We start from the raw sequence: 21,175 nt of genomic DNA on the forward strand, positions 1-21,175 counted from the left end.
CATCTTTCTTAGAAAAAAAAATGCAAAATTGAAGTTCTGTTCGACGAAAATGGTACATTTCATTCGCAAAAAAATTCTGAATTTTGACATTGGGTAATTTTGAATCACTGATATTGAATCCATTGACCAACAGCAAAGGAAGTGTTGACTCTAGCTTCATTTGAAACAAATTATAAGACATTTTAATAATCGACTTGTATATTCCTTTAATAAGATTGTAAATTGCTTTAATAAGATTGTAGTATTCCTTTTTATCAATCCAATTATGTATGGAAGAGAGTCTTTCAAAAGACACAATATGTCCAGAATCCAGAAGAGGTTCATCACTGACCAAATTCCTCCTTCTAGCCAATTTTGATAAAGCAGTGATTTATTTTTTAACAGAATATATCGACAATTCCATAGCGGGGAATTGTGGGGACTGAAGTTGTGTTTATAGATCATTCTCCAATACAGCAGAACCTGTTGGTGGTACGTAGACAGTTTTATGGGAATTTTTTTAAGGTTAAAATCACACCTCAAAAAGAATTCAATACCTCCCAACTGGTTAAAAATCTAGTTTGGGACGTGAAACCATATTTTGTTCTGTTTTTTCAAAAAGGATCGCAACCAATAAATTTTAATAGTACCATTAATACAATCAACATCAATAGCTGTAAGGCCTCCTTTCTCATAATCTTTAATCAAAGTACCTTTCCTAATATAATGTGCTTTTCTATTCCACCTCCCCAAAATAAATTTTTAGTACGTGCCGTGGTAATGATGAGCTAAGCCAATCAGGGGCGCAAATACTTTAGAGCACAACCAATCAGAGGACAGAAAATGCGGTTGTCACGCCAAGTCTGCGAGTCAGAATGGCAAATCTAAAATTTGATTGGTTAACAAAAAGGAACTGTCATTACTGTAGTTCATATCCGTGTTTGTGTGTGTGCGCGCGCGCATGAAACTCAAATCTGATTGGACAAAAAAAAAAAAAAAAAAAAAAAGAACAAAAATTGAAATACACAGGGTTTTTTTTTTTTTTACAGGTAAAATCAATTATATTGTTGACCAAAATGATATTAAAATAGGAATTGTGCTTAGTAAATAAGGTAATGCACATAAACATTTGAGAATACGCAATTCACATTCAGGTCAATAGTGTAATATCAGACGACTAGCAGCTGTCCCTGCCGGTCAACACAGTCAAAACATTTACACGAGAACTCTGCACTGCAGTTTATTGTAATTACAATGGAGGAGAGCACACACGTGACTCCATCTGTCAAGGAATTAAACAAAATTTTATTTGGAGGGAAACGCTTTGGGAACCACGTGGATGAGGTTTGGCCAGGCCTTTTCATTGGTGACGTGTGAGTAAAGACTTCTGCTGTGCTAACAGTTAATTGGAGAAGTCTACCGTAATTTCCCGAATATAAGGCGCACCCGTGTATAATGCGCACCCCAAATTTACTTGTAAAATCTGGGGAAAATTATTGTACCCGTTTATAACGCGCACCCTAATTTTAGCACCAATAAATAGAAGTATACAAGAAAACAGAGCTCGTGTACAGATACAGAGATGTCATTTTACTGACTGGTGAAACACAGCACAAGCATAGCACATTGGTAGTTCAAAACATTACCGTATGCTGACAATATTTACGGTAATAATATGATTTGACAACTTCTCCAACTTACCAGAATCTAGGAGAAAACAAAACAGATGTGACTTTTCTTTTAAAGGCTGCTGTATAACTTGCTCGTTTCCTCATGATGAATAAATGTTTCTTCCATGGATTGATATGGTAAAATGAAAGTGAGAACGTAAGTCGGAAATCCGTGAGAGGTCATCGTTGTGAACACGACAGTAATAGGAACAATTGTTATTTGGGATTGAGTTTCCCGAGGGACAGATATAGTTGACGGACACAGGAAGTGTGTGTCCTTACATTTGTTATGGTCCGAATTGTGGAGCTGCAATAAACGTCGACTCAAATGACTTCAAGAAACTAAATTCTGTGCTTTATGAAGAGTGAAAAAAGCAGAATTTAACACAGACGAAATCATTCGGCCGATTAGAGTGAAGTATTACCGAAACAAAATGGTGACGTCACGTACCGTAATGGTCGGCAACGGGTCGACGCATACGTTTCTTCAACACAACGTGGCCGTGTCAATGAAAAAAAATCGGTTTATATATATATGTAATACATATATATTTTTGTCTCCATCCATGTACCCGTTTATAATGCGCACCATGAGTTTACAAGTTGATTTTGGGGGAAAAAAGTGCGCGTTATATTCGGGAAATTACGGTAAGTGCTGTTCTTGAAACACAAAAACTACTTCCCTACTTGTGCAATGCTCAACTTTTAGACATGATTGAAACAAGTTGCAGTAATACTGCCCATCCTGCACACAGGTCAGTGGCTAACGACCGCTACCTCCTGTGGAAGCTAGGCATCACCCACGTAGTGAACGCTGCACACGGAAGGAAATACTGCGAGGGCAGCCACCAGTTCTACGGATCCTCGGTGGAATATTACGGCGTGCCCGCTGACGATTCGCCGTCCTTTGACCTGTCACCCTACTTCCTCCCGTGCTCGAAGTATATCGACAGCGCTCTCAACAAAACCGGCGGTACGTCAATATTCCGATAGAATACGGTGAAGGCCTGTTTATCGTAGAGGTGAATGTCAGATAATCAACCACTAGATGGCGGCGGTGCAATTAGCGACTTCCTGCAACAGATTTAAGTAATGGCGATTTCATTCAATTCAGTGGGAAAATTTGATTTGCTTTTTTTTTTTTCAAATGTTGTGTTTAGCTAGCGTGTTGGTTCACTGTGTGGTGGGTGTGAGCCGCTCCGCGTCACTAGTGCTGGCGTTCTTGATGATTTGTCACGGCCTCACCCTGCTGGACGCCATCCACAAAGTCAAAGAACGCCGCTGGATCTTCCCCAAGGCTGGCTTCCTCAAACAGCTCCGAATTTTGGACCAAAAACTCGCACGGGAACCTCAACTACGGCAGTTGCCGTAAAAACATACAATTAAAATACATACAATTAATAAGTTAGTGTTTTTAATTTTGAATGTGTTTTGCCTAATGTATAGCCAATTATGATTATTTTAAAGGGTAACACATTTTAAGTACCAAAAAACTAATTTTGCAATGTGACAGTATAAATTTAGTAGCAACAAATTTTAAATTATTTTCAAGCAAACATATTGATTGAACAAAACTGTCAAACAAAACAAAAAGGATATATGAAATATATAAAAAATGAAAAAAAAATTTTTTTTTCAATAAAGCTTGTTTGCAGCAACAGACCAAGTATTAGATAAAAAATAAAATCATGAAAATAAATTAAATAAAATCCATAAAAATTTAAAATATATTTGTTTTTAAATTTGCATAATTTGTTTGTAGCAATAGCCAAAATATTCCAGACATAAAATCATAAAAATACATTAAATAAATTGTTAACACCAGCAGAGGGTGCTGTTTTGTTATCCCAAGATTTTATTTGATCTACTGTACTGTAATTCATGCATAATAGTGAAAACCCGAACAAGTCCATGTGTTATTACAACCTAATACCATTATTATTATTCGTAAAAGCACATGTGACGTCTATATCGGGGCTGGCATGAGTATCCAGTGACAGCCGGCTTCCAGCAGCTGCTAGGACAAATCAAAAGCAGCAAGTGGAAGAAGTCTAGCAGTACTACGGCGCGGGCAGCAGGAAGCCAGGATTTGGAGGGAAAATGTGGAGCAGCAAACGCAAAGAATATGTGACGGTCAAGGACCTGCAGAACATTCTGGACTCGTGCAAACTACGTCTCAGCCACATTGATGAAGTCTGGCCCAATATATACATAGGAAACGTGTGAGTACTTCTACTAACACTACACTACCGTAAGAGTTTAAGGGTAACAAAAGTGCCACTGTGTGGTCAGGACAGTGGCCCAGACCAAGTCGGCCTTAATGGAGCTTGGCATCACCCATGTGCTGAACGCGGCACACGCCAAACCGGGCAGTATCGGCAACCAGAGTTTCTACGGCAACGACTTCGAGTACTGCGGCATACCCGCCGACGACTCGACTCACTTTGACCTGGATGTCTACTTCAGACCTGCTGCCGACTTCATCCACAAAGGACTGAAGTCCCCTCGTGGTGAGGATGCAAAAAATTGAGATTTTCATCATACACGGAGATTAAGGGGGGTAGGGGCATAGCCCCGCCTGGTGGCCGAAAATGGCATGTAATTGACTTTCCTATACAGTGACCCCTCGCTACTTCGCACTTCAAAATTCGCGCCGACTGTCCATTGCGGAATTTAAAAAAAAAAAAAAAAAAATACAGATGAGCTATCCCAAGCGATCGCTCAGTTTTTCTCTCCCTGCTCTTTGTTCGACAGGCAGGTAGTGCACGTGCATTGGATTTGTTTAATAAAGTTAACCGTGTTTGACAGATGAATGTGTTTGATCTTGCCAGAGTCACGGACCTCTGAAGCGCCGCGTCCGTCAATCATGGTTTAACTTGTTCAACAGTTGCTATGGCAACTCATTGTGTGTAAGTGAGCAGCTCTGATGGTGTTGAGTAGACTCACTCAGTGAAGCATTTAATAAAGCCAAGTATTTTTCTACTACTACTTTATTCTTGTTTAAAAATAATTCGGTGGGACAGTAACATGTTTAAAACCTATAATGATTATTACAATTTAAGTGGTTGAAAAAATTTATTTAAAAAAATATATATATATACATTTTTTTTATTATTCTTTGGGGAAAAAAAACAAAACAAAACATGTCATGCATCTCTTCAATGCTAAATCTGAATAAATACATTGAACACACACACACACACACACACACAAAATATATATATATATATATATATATATATATATATATATATAAATTAGGGCTGTCAAAATTATCACGTTAACGGGCGTTAATTAATTTTTTAAATTAATCACGTTAAAATATTTGACGCAATTAACGCGGATGCCCCGCTCAGACACATTTAAATGACGGTACAGTGAAATGCTCACTTGTTAATTGTGTTTTATGGAGTTTTGCCCCCCTGTCCTGGCGCTTGGGTGCGACTGATTTTATAGGCTTCAGCACCCATAAGCATTGTGTAAGTAATTATTGACATCAACAATGGCGGGCTACTAGTTTATTTTTTGATTGAAAATTTTACACATTTTATTAAAACGAAAACATTAAGAGGGGTTTTAATATAAAATTTCTATAACTTGTACTAACATTTTTCTTTTAAGAACTACAAGTCTTTCTATCCATGGATCGCTTTAACAGAATGTTAATAATGTGAATGCCATCTTGTTGATTTCTTGTTATAATAAACAAATACAGTCCTTATGTACCGTATGTTGAATGTATATATCCATCTTGTGTCTTATCTTTCCATTCAAACAATAATTCACAGAAAAATATGGCATATTTTATAGATGGTTTGAATTGCGATTAATTGCAATTAATTATGTGAAATTAATTTTTAAGCTGGAATTAACTCGATTAAAATTTTTAATCGTTTGACAGCCCTAATATATATATATATATATATATATTTTTTTTTTTTTTTTGGGTGGGGGTGCGCTACTTTGCGGTTTTTCATTTATCGCGACGGGTTCTGGTCCCCATTAACCACGAAAAACGAGGGATCACTGTATAAGAATTTAATATTAAGACTTTGGCGGTAAAATGTTGTTTATAAAAGTTGTAAAGCAATAAAACAAACAACAAAAATGAATGAAAAAAAAAAAAAAAATTATAATGGATCAAAATGACTTTTCAAACACATTGTGTGAGTAGCAACTTGGAGACAACCATTTGCTTTGCTTAGCCAAAACCACCTAAGGACAGATTCTGGCTATAAAATTCAGTCAAAAAGGATGCGGTGGCTGGAATATTCAGTCAAAAAGATTGCAGCATCTCCACTAGTTAAGACAGAAAAACGCGCGTGCTCACACATGCACACCTGGGATGCCAGTATGTACGAGCATGGGCTAAGCTACTATCCGAGCCTATATCGTGGAAGTTAATTTTATTGCTGACACTGCGTTTCGGGGTCATCGACATGTTTTTGCCCGCCCTGCCACAAAAGTCAAACTCCGCCTATGATTTTTACCGGGAAAGCCTGAAAATTTTACTGTGAACTTACCCAGAAATGTAGATAAATGCAATAAAATGTGTAACACTTCCCAAAACCTGAACTTAAAAAAACTATTTTAAAATGATAGCTTACCTTCTGTAGATTCAAATCTTCTTATCATATGAATGATTTCATCCCTCAGGCAAAGTTCTTGTGCACTGCATCATGGGAATGAGCCGCTCGTCCACATTGGTTCTGGCCTATCTGATGATCTACCGCCGCCTGAGCCTACAGGAGGCCCTCCGGCGGCTGGTCTGCAAGAGGGCTATCTACCCCAACAGGAACTTCCTGGCCCTGCTCATCGACCTGGACCTGCACCTGCAGCGCCGCAACAATGCACGCAGGAATAGGAAAGGGGCCTGCCTTATCTTGTGAACCTGGCGCAAAGTTGAAAAGAGAAATTCTGTGAAATTATTGACACAATAATAGAAAGTGATTGTAAACATTATGTGAAATTACTCAAAACTTGCCATTTTAATCCAAATATCAGCAAAAATATCCAAAAATTGACAAAAATGAAAGATTTAAAGTAGTATATAATAGTGTGAGACTCAAATGTTTAAAAATTTAAAAAATCTTTATGAATAGATAAATATGTTATGTGCAAATTTCTTTCAAGTATTACCTAAATGCAAATGTGAACTGATTTACATTGCTATAAATGACAAAAAAAGTACAAATTCAGTACAAGATGTTCTTACAGTAATACCATGCACAAGTATTTGAACTTTCAAAATAAAATAATTTATCAGTTCAAATAAAATTGTAACATAACATTATAATGACAATTAGGTGAGGCTTATGTTTGTCTTTGAACTGAACTAACATGGCAGAAATGGACCAACTAATATTATTTTTGTTTGAACAGCTCTCATGTCAATAAATGTGCACTTTATTTATTTCACTGCATTTTGAATTGCAATTTTGAAATGCTGATCAACTAACTTTCTCTGTGTGAATGTGACTATTTTACTGCTGAATTGAGAGTCCAAATGATGATAATTGTGTGCAACCTGAGTCAATAAATTTAGCATTTACAGCAAAATGTGGTGCCCTTATTAATTTATTTTTATTTTATCAGTAAACTTTTATTTTAATTGGTAGGTCTCATTTTAGGGTTACTAAACACGTTTTGTCCGTAAAATGTTATGTCAGTGAAATCTTGTACTTTTTAGTTTGCATTTTCAGAAGGCGCACCTGACTATAAGCCGCAGCTGTCCTCAATATATTATGGGATATTTACACCAAAAGATATTAACCGGTAACATTATTTGACAGCGGCATCATAAGACCAAATGAACCACCATGAAGCTTTGAACCAATTGGCTGCAAAGCTTCATTGCTTCAAGAAGCTTCATTTGGCCATCACTACTCCCTTGGAATGAGACAGTCAACCTTTGCTGCCACCTACTGTCAACACTGTTGTCGTCCAACATGCCTCCTAGCATGCATTGCAGCGCTACAGATATAAATAACAAATCAAAATGTATGTTCTGTGCTAATTATTTCTTTAGTAGTAAATTGCTAGTTATGATATTTGGTAACACTGTATTTGACAGTGGCGCTATAAGACTGTCATAAGACAATCATAAATATGACATGACACTGCCATGAGCATTAATGAATGCTTAAAACAGATGTCATCACTTTCGAATGGATGTGAAAGATCCCAGCTGGACATAAATGGAGTTAGTGTCATAATTTGCCCCATGACACTTAATGACATCTGTCATAACCATTCAGTAATGGCCACAATAGTGTCATTTCATAATTATGACCGTCTTATGACAGTCTTATGACGCCACTTTCAAATAAAGCGTCACCTATTAACACCCCAAAAAAATCAACAAATAAGCCACACTTGACTATAAGCCGCAGGAGTCAAAATGTGGGAAAAAAGTAGCGGCTTATAGTACGAAAATTACGGCAATAGCAGTTTGTCCTATGACCTCGTCTCTCATATATTGAAATTAATCCATTACTACTAAATACCCCAAAATTAAGCTAGCTGGAGGCCTATCCGGTCTTTTCTGAGGGTATGCTTGTGGCCGGGCTAACCTTTAAGAAAGATGACGCTGGAAGTATTTTGGGTGACATTAAAATAGCCTCAAACGTTACCGGGTAGATTACGGCCGAGGAGGTTGACGGCCTACATGCGTTGTCTGGCTTGCTCGCATGCGAAACAGCAAAAGTTGCACGATCTGACATGTCCGGAAGCCAAAGGAGGTTAGAAAGCCGAGGGGATGCTCCAACCAAGTATGTGAGTCCCCCGGCTTCTGAACTCCAGAGGCTGATGTGGACCAAGAAAGGCAGCAAGAGCAACCACATGGACGAGGTCCAGCCGAGGATCTTCTTAGGAGACATGTAAGTCGGCCATTTTGGGTGGTGGCGACCATTCTAGGAATAATTTTAGGGTTCCTTATTGGATCTTTGGGAAAATTCAGCCCCTGAAGCCTGTGTCACATAGGATGACGAAACTTGGTAGACTTGTCTATCATAAGTAGACCTACAAAAAAGTCTGTAGAATTCATTTCCAAATATGCACAGGAAGTCGACCATTTTGGTTTTAAGACACTTCAGGCTCATTTTGGCAAATCCCAAGGGTCCCTTCGGATTTAAATAATTTTCGAGCTTTTCTCCAATTTTTATTAATTATTTTCAGGTATGCTGCCAAAGACAAACGTAGCCTTAAGGCACATGGCATCAGCCACGTGCTGAACGCCGCCCATGGCAAGTTCAACATTGACACGGGTGCCAGCTTCTACAGAGACATCAATCTGGAGTATCACGGCGTGGAAGCCTTTGACATGGTGACCTTTGACCTAAGTCCCTTCTTTTACAAGTCGGCCGACTTCATCAGGAGCGCCTTGAGTTTGCCCACAGGTGAGAAACTCACAAAATTTACAAACAAGCAGAGGTTGGTAGAGTAGTCAAAAATTTTACTTAGTAGCTTTACTTCAAAATAATATAACTCAAGTAAAAGTAGTCATCCAAAAAATGTACTCAAGGAGAAGTAAAAAAGTATTTGGTGAAAAGAATACTCAAGTAATGAGTAACATTGTGAGTTACTGCTTAAGATGTTTGATTTTTTTTTTTTTTTTTAACAATGGTATTTTTTTTCTTCTATAATCTATATGAACTGTTATTATTATACTGTATTATAACATATTACATACTCACATTAAGCCAAAGAAATACAACAACAACAACAAAAAACAGAGAATTCCAGCAAGAGAAAAAAAATCTACACTGGTCAATTTTCCCCCCCCCCGGTGCTTTAAAGACCCCGCGTGATTAAATTCGACAGGCCAGCGTGATCATAGAACAGCAAGCTTGAGTCTGATTGGTATTATGGAGTCATGTGATTATTATTGCAACATCTCTTTTGTGAAACTGGTTGAGCCACTGTTGGCGTCTCTGGCAAAAAAACAAAACAAAACAAAAAAACAGGATCGAATATGGAGAATAAAGGGGAACAATGTAACGACTAGTGTAGCCCAAAGTAACGGAGTAAGTGTGTCTTCACAAATCTACTCCAGTAAAAGTAAAAAGTATAGCTTAGTAAAACTACTCAGAGAAATACTGTACTTTTGGGACTATAAGCCGCTTCTTTTTTCCTTCATTTTGAATTTCGCGGCTTATAGTCCTGTGCGACTTACCGTATTGGCCCGAATATAAGACGGCCCTGAATTTAAGACGACCCCCTCTTTTTTAAGACTCAAGTTTGAAAAAAGACTTTTTGAACACCAAATTAATTTTTAAACAGAAAATAATTACAGTACATTTGAAACAAATGATTATAACAATATATTTGGGAGAAAAAGCATGTTATTTTGCCTCATTCAAATCTTAATATCTGAACATTTAAATATGTAAACTAAGTGCAACCACATTCGTAAATGAATAGCTTCTGCTTTTTGAAATGTAAATAAACCAATCTATTGTGATAAAAAAACAAAATTGCAATAACTGCATTAATCATCAAAGTGAAGTCTAACTGTAACTGTAGTCTTGAAAAAAATCTGAATAAAGAAAAACATTGCAATAAAATAATGCAAACTGGTTAAACTTGAGAGTAGCTGAGATCTGTCATGACAGAACATCGCTTCAATGATATCTAGCGCCATCTAGCGTCGTGAATGGGTATAACGTCTAGACCGCGAATATAAGACAACCCCCACTTTTTCAACCTTAATTCAATGCAAAAAACACCGTCTTATATTCAGGCCAATACGGTATTTGTTGATTTATTTGGGTTAACAGGTAACACTTTATTTGACAGCGGCGTCATAAGACCTTCATAATTATGTCATGACACTGAGCATTAATGAATGCTTATCACATATGTCATTAGCATTCAGTAATGCCCATGATAGTGTCATGTCATAATTATGATTGTCTAATGACAGTCTTTTGGCGCCACTGTCAAAGAAAGTGTTACCAAATACCATAACTAGCAATTAATGAAACAGCTTGAACAGTAACTGAAGAAAAAATTAGCACAGAACATGAATTTTGATTGTTATTTCCATCTGTAGCGCTGCAATGCATGCTAGGAAGCATGTTGGACAACAACAGTGTTTACAGCAGGCAGCAGTAGAGGTTGACTGTCTCCTCCAAGGGAGCATTTATGGCCAAATGACGCTTCTTGAAGCAAATGATGGTGGTTCATTTGGTCTTACATATGATGCCGCTGTCAAATAAAGTGTTACCGGTGAATATCTTTTGGTGTAAGTATCCCATAATACGGCTGCGGCTTATCTATGAACGAATGTAGTTTTCGTGTCAAATTTGGTGGGTGGCGGCTTATAGTCAGGTGCGCCTGATAGTGCGAAAATTACGGTACATTTTTCTCAAAAAGTTACTCAAGTAATTGTAACAGAGTAAATGTAAAGTGTTACTACCCTGCTCTGCAAACAAGTACAGACGTACTTTTGCAACTTTATGAACAGTTTTTTGAATATTTTTTGTATAGTTACTAGTAGGCTCCACATACAGCACTTTGGAATGAGGGTTAGCCAGAGTGTGCTGCTGTAATCCTCAACAGAAGTGTTTCAATTACGCGCTCCCATGCGCCCCAATCCTCATGTCCGAGATAAAACAGCATCCATCTTTTCTGTATTTTTTTGGCGGGGCTTGCCAACTTTTTGTCAGGACTTTTTAATCGACCAGGAAATGAGTCAGTTTGATTCAAGTTATTGATGCTAATCCCCAGGCCGAGTGCTCGTACACTGCGCCATGGGCCTGAGCCGGTCGTCCACCCTGGTGCTGGCCTACCTGATGATCCACGAGAAGATGACGCTGGCGAAGGCCATCGAGGCTGTCGGCGCCAACCGCAACATCTGTCCCAATGCTGGCTTCCTGGAGCAGCTGCGAGCGCTCGATGTTCAGCTCCAGTCCACCAGACTAAACTCCAATAGGGAAACATTTTGAGATGAAAATGTTGCAACGGATGAACAAATGTAATACGTTTAGATAGAATTACCTTAGCAAGTGTTTATTTTGTGGCTTGAATTCTTGTTTCTGTTTACTAAACTTGTCATTTCATTCATTTCTAGTATTACGTTGACTTACAACTCCAGACACAATTTCACATATTAATATTACCATATCAGTGGCGGACAAATGTAAACAGGGCGCAGGTGCAATGACCATCCACGGGACCCTTAAGCCGAGCGGGGTAGAGTAGCTTTTCATTCGGACTAACTAACACTAAAACTAGTGGTTCTTAACCTTGCTAAATGTTTCAAATCCCATGAGTTTCACATGTGCGTTCACCAAACCCTCGGGAGTTCAATATTAAAGCAATTTCTTTCAAATCCAAAACTGAGTTTAGCTAGCAAGCTAATGTCTAAGTGAATTACCGTTCAATTTTTTTCAAGACAAATAATTTTGCCTTTTGCTGTTGATTTTTGCGTTGAAAAGAGAAAATTAACAAACAAGGAACTCATTTCCTTTCACATGGTTCTTTTTGCTGTTTTCATGCCTATATTCTCACTTTATTGTCGCATTCAGCGGGGCAAATAAGTATTTTGTCAACCACTAATTGTACAAGTTCTCTCACTTGAAAATATTAGAGAGGCCTGTAATTGTCAACATGGGTAAACCTCAACCATGATAGAATGTGTGTGTGTGTGTGTGGGGGGGGGGGGGGGGGGGGGGGAACAGAAAATCACATTGTTTGATTTTTAAAGAATTAATTTGCAAATCATGGTGGAAAATAAGTATTTGGTCAAAGCCAAAAGTTCATCTCTATACTTTGTTATGTACCCTTTGTTGGCAATAACGGAGGCCAAACGTTTTCTGTAACTCTTCACAAGCTTTTAACACACTGTTGCTGGTATTTTGGCCCATTCCTCCATGCAGATCTCCTCTCGAGCAGTGATGCTTTGGGGCTGTCGTTGGGCAACACGGACTTTCAACACCCTCCACAGATTTTCTATGGGTTTGAAATCTGGAGACTGGCTAGGCAACTCCAGGACCTTGAAATACTTCTTACGAAGCCACTCCTTTGTTGCCCTGGCTGTGTGTTTGGGATCATTGTCATGCTGAAAGACCCAGCCACATCTCATCTTCAATGCCCTTGCTGATGGAAGGAGATTTTCACTAAAAATCTCTCAATACATGGCCCCATTCATTCTTTCCTTTACACAGATCAGTCATCTTGGTCCCTTTGCAAAAAAACAGCCCCAAAGCATGATGTTTACACCCCCATGCTTCACAGTGGGTATGGTGTTCTTCGGATGCAATTCAGTATTATTTCTCTTCCAAACACGAGAATCTGTGTTTCTACCAAAAAGTTCTATTTTGGTTTCATCTGACCATAACACATTCTCCCAGTCCTCCTCTGGATCATCCAAATGCTCTCTAGCGAACCGCAGTGTCAGGAATGCAGGCAGGCAGGTGGTGTGTGGAACCAAATGCAGGGAAAGGGAGGCGAGGCAGATAGATGGTGCAAAATTGATTTAATTCAAGCCAACAAAAACAAAGTACAAAACAAAGGCTGTGGTGATCCAAAAACTCTTAACAAACAAAAGTCAGGCTAACTAATAAACTTACTTTCCAAGCAGGACGAGGAACACGAGGAACTGGGGAAAAACGCTGACATGTACGTGGAGATTGTCAGAGTCTATGTCAAAGTCATTGACAACGACGCAACCATGAGTGAAAAGAAACTGGGTGCTTATATACACACATGCAGACAACGGGTAACGAGACAACGAGGAACAGCTGTGTAATACAGGAGGACTCACTAGGAGCAGGTACAACAGGTGAAATGAATGGGTAATCACAGGGACAAGTCACAGTAGGAAAAACCCAACACAAAACCTAACACGCAGACGGGCGTGGACGTGTACTTTCTTCAGAAGGGGGACATGTCTGGCAGTGCAGGATTTGAGTCCCTGGCGGCGCATTGTGTTACTGATTGTAGCCTTTGTTACTGTGGTCCTAGCTCTCTGTTGGTCATTCTCTAGGTCCACCCGTGTAGTTCTGGGATTTTTGCTCACCGTTCTTGTTATCATTTTGACGCCACGGGGTGAGATTTTGCATGGAGCCTCAGATCGAGGGAGATTATCAGTGGTCTTGTATGTCTTCCATTTTCGAATAATTGCTCCCACAGTTGATTTCTTTACACCAAGCGTTTTACCTATTGCAGATTCAGTCTTCCCAGCCTGGTGCAGGTCTACAATTTTGTCTCTGGTGTCCTTTGACAGCTCTTTGGTCTTGGCCATAGTGGACTTTGGAGTGTGACTGACTGAGATTGTGGACAGGTGTCTTTTATGCCGATAATGAGTTAAAACAGGTGCCATTAATACAGGTAACGAGTGGAGCCTCGTTAGAAGAAGTTTGACCTCTTTGACAGCCAGAAATCTTGCTTGTTTGTAGGTGACCAAATACTTATTTTCCACCATGATTTGCATATGAATTCTTTGCAGTGTGCCTAATATATAAATTTTGGTTGTGGTTAATAGTAATACCAGTATTATACCTCTACAGTAAAGTGCACACACTACTAATTCATCAAAGACATAAATAAAACAATAAAACTAATATTAATGAATAATAGTAATATAATGTTAAAATATAAAGAACAAATTTTTGCCAAATATTTATCCACTAATACGCCTTATGTATGTGCCTCATGCAAACTCACTTATTTCATTTAACATGTGAGACTGATGAACCACACATTAACTGTAGATCTGCCCCAGTTTTCGGGCAGTGAGAAGCCAGAAAAGGTCACCCGGCGCTCACATCCTGTATATCCAAAAGACCTATTTTTCTCATATGTCTTCAACAAGACAGCATGCCTAATAATAAACCACACAACGCGTTTTAACTACAAAAGGGTGCAAGATGACAAAAATAATCTTCAGAGCGCATGCACTTTGAAATGAGATGAAAACATCGAGTTGATAAGAGCGGCTCTCTAGAGAGGCAGAGAAAGAGAGAGCAGCTGTCAAAATCAAACGGGTCCAATATCACAGGTTTAATGATTAGGCTGTCACAATGAGTGACAAAGTCAAGAAGCATCAGAAAGCAGAGTGCGAAAGATCCGTGTGTGATAGTCTTCGGGCGTGTGGCAGTGATCGAATATCAGTGCCATTGGCAGTGATAGACGTCCAATGCATTGTGATTTTGAGGATCGACAGCGATTGTACGATCAATGAGTTTACAAATGAGTTAATCACGAACAGTAACAGTTTCTGACATGTGCTTTGTGTGGAATTTCAATTATGACTTGGAAAAAAAATTCTTGAAAATATAACTTTTTACGAAACCCTAGTTTCTTAATTCTGCTACATTTTAATGACTAAAACCTTTGTGGAAAATATTTCCTTTAATATTTCCTACTTTTTTTTCCTTGTAAATATACACATTTGAATTTATGACCAGGATTTAAGTCAGGATGTAATTTTATTTATTTCCATATTTTTACAAAACAAAGTTTCATTCTTCAGCTACCTTCTCATGATGTCCAAGCCAGGACAAGCCAACTTATGAGGGTGCGACCGCACCCGGGCCTCTCAAGTAAGATGATGTACGGAGCTTTAACATTGTGTTTAAAGGGGAAGTTCAGAACTTAATTTACGAGTTAGCAGGGGTTTGATTAGTTGGTGGGGTTTGTTTCAACAAATTCTGCGCAGTTTGTTAGTTATTTGTCGGATCAGTGTTCCAGAGTGGCTAGCTAGCGCGAGTCAATGGTGCTTGCTGCTGCTGTTGGTTGTGTGCTGCGGGCGGCGACGTCTTTGGTTTGGACAGCTTTTTTACGGAGAAAAGGCCACCTGTTAAACCAGAAGAGGAGCCTACAACCAAGTCCATTCTGCATAATATGTGGCTAAAAGCTAGCCAACAAGACAACAAAAGTGAATGCACTGAGAGCATCATACCTCATGGCAAACCGTATTGCTAAAGCTACGAAACCTTTCACGACTGGAGAAGAACTCATTATGCTTGTGACCACGGATATTTGCTGACAAGTTTTAGGAGAGGCCGCTGTTAAAAAAAGGTTGATTCAGTGTATGGTGAGTGACATTTTCCCTGCATTTAATATTCGTTTTTATCCCCGACGTGTTAATTTATATTATGTCATTTTCTGCCACACATTTGTTGGTCCGTGAAAAAAAAGCCCACATTACACCGGCCCGTGGTGCAAAAAAAGTTGGGGGCCACAGGTATAAACATCAAAATTTGTAATCCAGCAGCTCTGCAGGGAACAGGCTATCTAGGCAAGTAAGGCAGAGTGATGTCACCTTGTTTTTATCACAGCTGATTTTTTTGGTGGGAACGAAGGGACTCCCCATCCTCCAAATCAATCACCCGAACGCATTGTACCGTTTACTCTTTCACCACGACATGGCTTCGTTTGAACAGTTAGATCTGTTAATATCGTTTTTTATTGCCATACTAGCAAGCACTATTGACTCGCGCTAGCTTAGCCACTCCGGAACCCTGTGAAGTGAACTATTATGTATTATCCTTTCCCATATTTATTGTTTGAATGTTTGTATTACTCTAACACACCCAATTTGCAGTACCAAAACAACGGGCAGATAAGGGTATAAGAGATACAGGATGCCTGCTGACTACAGAAGCCGAACGTGCGCGTCCTGCAGCTGACTGAGCAAGATTGACTCTTACGGAACAAGGCAAGCAGGTGATGGCCAAGAAATCTACACGCCCACAGCTGGACCATCAAATCCCGCCATGAGCTCTTCTGTGGACATCCTGTTTTGCCACAAGGAACGCCGGATAACAAGAAGACGAGAAAACCAAGGCTGAGAATTTAACTCTCAGCGCAATCTTGTGCTAAGGCTGGCAAATCTTTGACTCTGGCTGCCTTTGCAACAGTGACACACAAACTCTTTCACCAATGTTCAAAAAACAATGACCCTAAACAACACCCAAACACACCCTTCTTCCAGCCCAGAGCCTGCCCTGCCAGAGCCTTCAAAAAGACTGAATGCTTAGCTAACAGCTGTCACTTTTTTCACAGGGGTGACTCTGGATGCAGCCCTCCTCGCCTGGGTCTCTGTGCTGTATGACTGATGCCAATTTGGAATAAATTGTCAACTTGTGTTTCGAAACCCTTTCCCAGCTTTTAAAATGGAGTCAGTACAAGGGGTTATGACTAAGGTGACTGCGCAGAGTTTGGCCTTTTTGGCCGGGTTGTCGGGGTTCCGCTGGCCCGGGTCATTGGAATTGCGCTAGCGCTACGGTTGCCACCTTTCAGAAATAGAAACACGGGACGCCCTCCCTCGCACCCAAAGCTGTACAGCCGGGGAAAAAAAGGGACATCCCCAAAACTAAAAAAATGCATGGAAATGTATCTATTCATATATATTCCGAATTGGTTCAATACGGAACGCAAATTTTAATTCCCGAATACGGATCGTTCCTTATTTCAAGGGACGGGTGACAACCCTAGCTAGCGCGGTTCCGGCCATTCAGGTAAAGGTCAAATTCCAACACCTGCAACTAACAAATAACTAATAAACTACACAATATTTGTTTAAACCAACTCCCCCGACTAATTAGTCCCCCCGCTAACTCGAAAATTAAGCCTAATGTAAAAAATTTTGAACTTCCCCTATAAATATCTCCACCAGGTGCTTGGCCAGTTCAATTTTGACTTGCAACCCTCCCCATGCATACACACACACACCAGATGATTGTCTTGAGGGCCCCCGGATACCTTTCCACTAGCTAAGATGGTCCACTCGGGGGGGGTTCCCATTTGTGCTTATCTCACCTGGGCCCTGTTCACATTTGTTCCGCCACTGGTCCAACCAATTCCTTTAAGGAATGCTAATACATTCACGTGATTTCTTCATCTTTAAATCTTCTTAGAGACTTGTTTTTGATGAGCAGACAGTTTTATGATCCCAGGCAAAGTAAAATTCCCGCAGTTTAACAGGGCAAAACCCACCAATTGAGATTAACACCTTGTGTGTGTGTGAACGCTGGAACATTTCCAGCATGGCAGCTAAGGTCAGCCACATCATCGCAGGCCCTAAAAATATCTTCGGCATCGGACCCCAGTTACACAAGCGTGTCCTTCTCCGTGCCTCTGTGGGTCGCGGAAACAACACAACTCTTAAGCTTTGTCGTTATGACATAAGCAGGCTAAATCATGTGTGAAAGCGACGACGTCACGCCAAGTTGCTACGAACTGGACAAGGTCCTTAATCGGGGGTGCGCGGCATACGCGCCTTATAATGAAGTGTGGCCTCAAGTGTACATTGGTGACGAGTAAGTACCGTAACCGACACATTATTCTTGAAAATATCACAAAAATGTTACTGTTTCATGCACAGGGCGACTGCAAAAGACAAATTCAATCTGAAAAAACTCGGCATCACGCATGTGCTGAACGCAGCAGAGGGCACGTGGAACAACGTGGACACTGGCGCCAGTTACTACGGCGACATGGGTGTGGTTTACCATGGTGTGGTGGCGGCAGACACGCCCTCTTTTGACCTGAGCCAGTACTTTATTACCGCATCCCACTTTATCGGAACAGCACTAGCTGACCCGAACAGTAAGATGGAATTGACAGGAAAACTGATTATTATTAGATAACCAATTTTTTTCATATATTCTTGGGTTATAAAAATGAAAACCACCAACAGTGCTTGTTTTTCAACTCACAGACAAATTGCTGGTGCATTGTGTGATGGGCAGGAGTCGTTCGGCCACGCTGTTCCTGGCTTATCTGATGATCAGCGAGGGAATGACGCTGGCTGATGCGGCGGACCACGTGAAGACGCGCCGAAGGATATTACCCAATTGGGGCTTCCTCAAGCAGCTGAGGGAGTTGGACACAAAGCTCCAAAACCAACGACAGGGTGCCAAATGTATCGGCTCAGAGTCCAGATAACATCTAAGGGGTTGGAAATCATTAAGTGCATAGTGGTATGAAAAAGTACCTGAACTTTCTGGATTTCTCACATTTTTGCATAAAATCACCATCAAATGTGATTTGTCAAAATCACACAGATGTAAAAACAGTGTCTGCTTTAACTAAAACCACCCAAACATTTATAGGTTTTCAAATTTTATTGAGGATAGCATGCAAACAATGAAAGAAGGGGGAAAAATAAGTAGGTGAACACTCTGCCCAAGGAGACTTAAAGAGCAATTGAAACTAGGGCTGTCAAAATTATCGTGTTAACGGGTGGTAATTAATTTTTTTTAATTAGTCACGTTAAAATATTTGACGCAATTAACACACATGCCCTGCTCAAACAGATTAAAATGACAGCAGTGTCATGTCTACTTGTTAATTGTGTTTTTTGTGTTTTATTGCCCTCTGCTGGCGCTTGGGTGCGACTGATTTTGTGGGTTTCAGCACAATGAGTATTGTGTAATTTTTGACAACAACAATGGCGAGCTACTAGTTTATTTTTTGGTTGAAAATTTTGCAAATTTTATTAAAACGAAAACATTAAGAGGGTTTTAATATTAAAATGTCTATAACTTGTACTAATATTTATCTTTTAAGAACTACAAGTCTTTCTATCCATGGATATTTTCTATTCATGGATATGTTCAAATGCAAATTATTCAATCTCAAATATTTTTTCGCATTCAAAAACGTTTTGTATGATTTTTTTTTTAATTGAAGTGATTTTTTTTTTTGTTGAAAATATATATTTTTTTAAGCAACTTATTTTTTGATTGAATGATAAAGACCAAAACGTCCTAGCCAAAATGTGGCCCAAACAGAAATCGACATTACTTCAATCAAAAAAGGTGGTTCAATCCCCCAAAAAATGCAAAGAAAAATAGCTTTCACATGCATTTTTTTGACTTTCAAATTTATTTTTGTACTCAAACACATCTTTTTTTTGATTGAAGCGACTTTTTTTTTTTTTGATTGAAAATGAATGAATGAATGAATATGTATTTTGATTGAAGCAACTTTTTTTTGATTGAATCATAAAGACACATATCTACTTACATATGGCTCCGCCCAAGGGATACAATTTTTGACTGGGGTAACTACATTGGCACAACCCCGGCGGGCGTACCATATTCAATGGTTGACGATCTTGGCGAAAAGTATTGCCTAAGCAGCCTTATTTAGAATTCCCCTCAAGAATGATGGGAAACAAAAATCGCTCATTGTCATCTTATTATTATAAATATTCTTGTAAGTTAATTTTATTGCTGACACTGCGTTTCGGGGTCATCAACATGTTGTGCCCACCCCCTGCCCCAAAAGTCAAAACTCCGCCTATGCTAACATGCTCACAAAATAAACGGAATTTTTTGAAATCAACTCCACCGACGAATTAAACCTTCGCTAACTCGAAGATTAAGCCTGATTTCAAAAATATCCTTTAACTTAATGACCAAAATAGTTAGCCCACTGTTGTTTTTAGAGCTGCAATTGGAGTAAAAATCCTGGAATATGTGAAATCTTACCAACGTTGATGAAAGCATGTCATCCATTTGTCTTAAAAAAAAATAAAAATCACCATTTGAAAAAGATACAATGAAAGCTTTAAAAGTCATTCTGCAAAATATCAATGAAATTGATATTTTCTTTATTGTTATATATAGATATATCATATTCTGGAGTGTACAAAGAGGGAGATATGCTCGCATATTTGGACAGAAATCCGTCTGCTTTATTAAACAGAAAGCTGCCTCGAGGAAATCTGTTACAAAAAAGACTTCAGAATTATACATACATAGAGCAATAAAACCTCTCAAAGCGCAACAGAAAACGGGACTAAAGTTTACATGTTTTTTTTCTTCTTTTTCTTTTTTTACATTATTAGCATTAACAAAATATAATTTCATTTTTCACCTAATAAAAGGCCCGGTAGCTTGAAAATGGCTTGCTATTTGTTAAGCACGACACTTGTACAGTACTACTCAATGCACTGTCACTAAAGGAGAGACGCAAGCATGCTAAGGTTTGTCACTTTACAAAAAAAAAACAAAAAAAAAACGTACAATAATTTAAATATACAAAGGCGCGAATATGGTACAAACGAAACAGTATGCGCGTGAGCACTGTTGGACAGTTAACACACTGAACAGGTTCCACTCATGAGCAGGCACATTAGAAAATGGCTTCCTTGGGAGGCTGCTACTCGACGACGGAAAGCCGACCTCGGAGCCTCTGAACCTGCCACTAATTAAATAGATTTCATCATTAACATCACCGTGTCATAAGGCTTCCCATCTCGGAGGAACAAAAATATTTTTTTTTTGTCTTTTATTTCCTCACATGTGAATAAAATGTTTGCATTCTTTCCAAGTGCTGCTGCTGGTTTAGTCATAAAAGAACAAAAAAATATACATATATTTATATACGCTACTAATAAAAGTAGGGGTATTGCGTTTCGGGGTGAAATTTCAGTTGTAACTTTTACATCGTGTTACAATGCGTTATGTTAGCGATGGAAGCAGCAATACTTTAGCTTCTATTGATGACTATAGACACAACAGACCCAATCCATTTTGACCAAAATCCGCACATGTCAGACCCGTGAA

The 21,175-nt window shown here is 39.1% G+C and overlaps 4 protein-coding genes across 4 annotated transcripts; all 4 read left to right on the forward strand.

Annotated features, from left to right (window-relative positions):
- The first annotated feature begins 2,360 nt into the window (after positions 1 to 2,360).
- On the forward strand, positions 2,361 to 3,021 carry LOC130909931 (dual specificity protein phosphatase 13-like). Its single transcript, XM_057826884.1, has 2 exons — positions 2,361 to 2,622; positions 2,810 to 3,021. Exons 1-2 carry the CDS (start codon positions 2,361 to 2,363, stop codon positions 3,019 to 3,021), a joined length of 474 nt encoding a protein of 157 aa, XP_057682867.1.
- Positions 3,022 to 3,678: 657 nt separating this feature from the next.
- LOC130909216 (dual specificity protein phosphatase 13-like) lies at positions 3,679 to 7,178 on the forward strand. The gene is made up of 3 exons (XM_057825422.1): positions 3,679 to 3,871; positions 3,942 to 4,159; positions 6,306 to 7,178. Exons 1-3 carry the CDS (start codon positions 3,750 to 3,752, stop codon positions 6,536 to 6,538), a joined length of 573 nt encoding a protein of 190 aa, XP_057681405.1. The 5' UTR covers positions 3,679 to 3,749; the 3' UTR covers positions 6,539 to 7,178.
- A 1,191-nt stretch (positions 7,179 to 8,369) lies between these two features.
- Positions 8,370 to 11,665, forward strand: LOC130909932 (dual specificity protein phosphatase 13-like). The gene is made up of 3 exons (XM_057826885.1): positions 8,370 to 8,527; positions 8,826 to 9,046; positions 11,379 to 11,665. Exons 1-3 carry the CDS (start codon positions 8,370 to 8,372, stop codon positions 11,594 to 11,596), a joined length of 597 nt encoding a protein of 198 aa, XP_057682868.1. The 3' UTR covers positions 11,597 to 11,665.
- A 6,084-nt stretch (positions 11,666 to 17,749) lies between these two features.
- Positions 17,750 to 19,009, forward strand: LOC130909217 (dual specificity phosphatase 29-like). The gene is made up of 3 exons (XM_057825423.1): positions 17,750 to 17,917; positions 17,983 to 18,206; positions 18,319 to 19,009. Exons 1-3 carry the CDS (start codon positions 17,799 to 17,801, stop codon positions 18,543 to 18,545), a joined length of 570 nt encoding a protein of 189 aa, XP_057681406.1. The 5' UTR covers positions 17,750 to 17,798; the 3' UTR covers positions 18,546 to 19,009.
- Positions 19,010 to 21,175: the final 2,166 nt, after the last annotated feature.

Source organism: Corythoichthys intestinalis, chromosome 21 (genome assembly GCF_030265065.1).
Source record: "Corythoichthys intestinalis isolate RoL2023-P3 chromosome 21, ASM3026506v1, whole genome shotgun sequence".
Lineage (NCBI taxonomy): Eukaryota > Metazoa > Chordata > Actinopteri > Syngnathiformes > Syngnathidae > Corythoichthys > Corythoichthys intestinalis.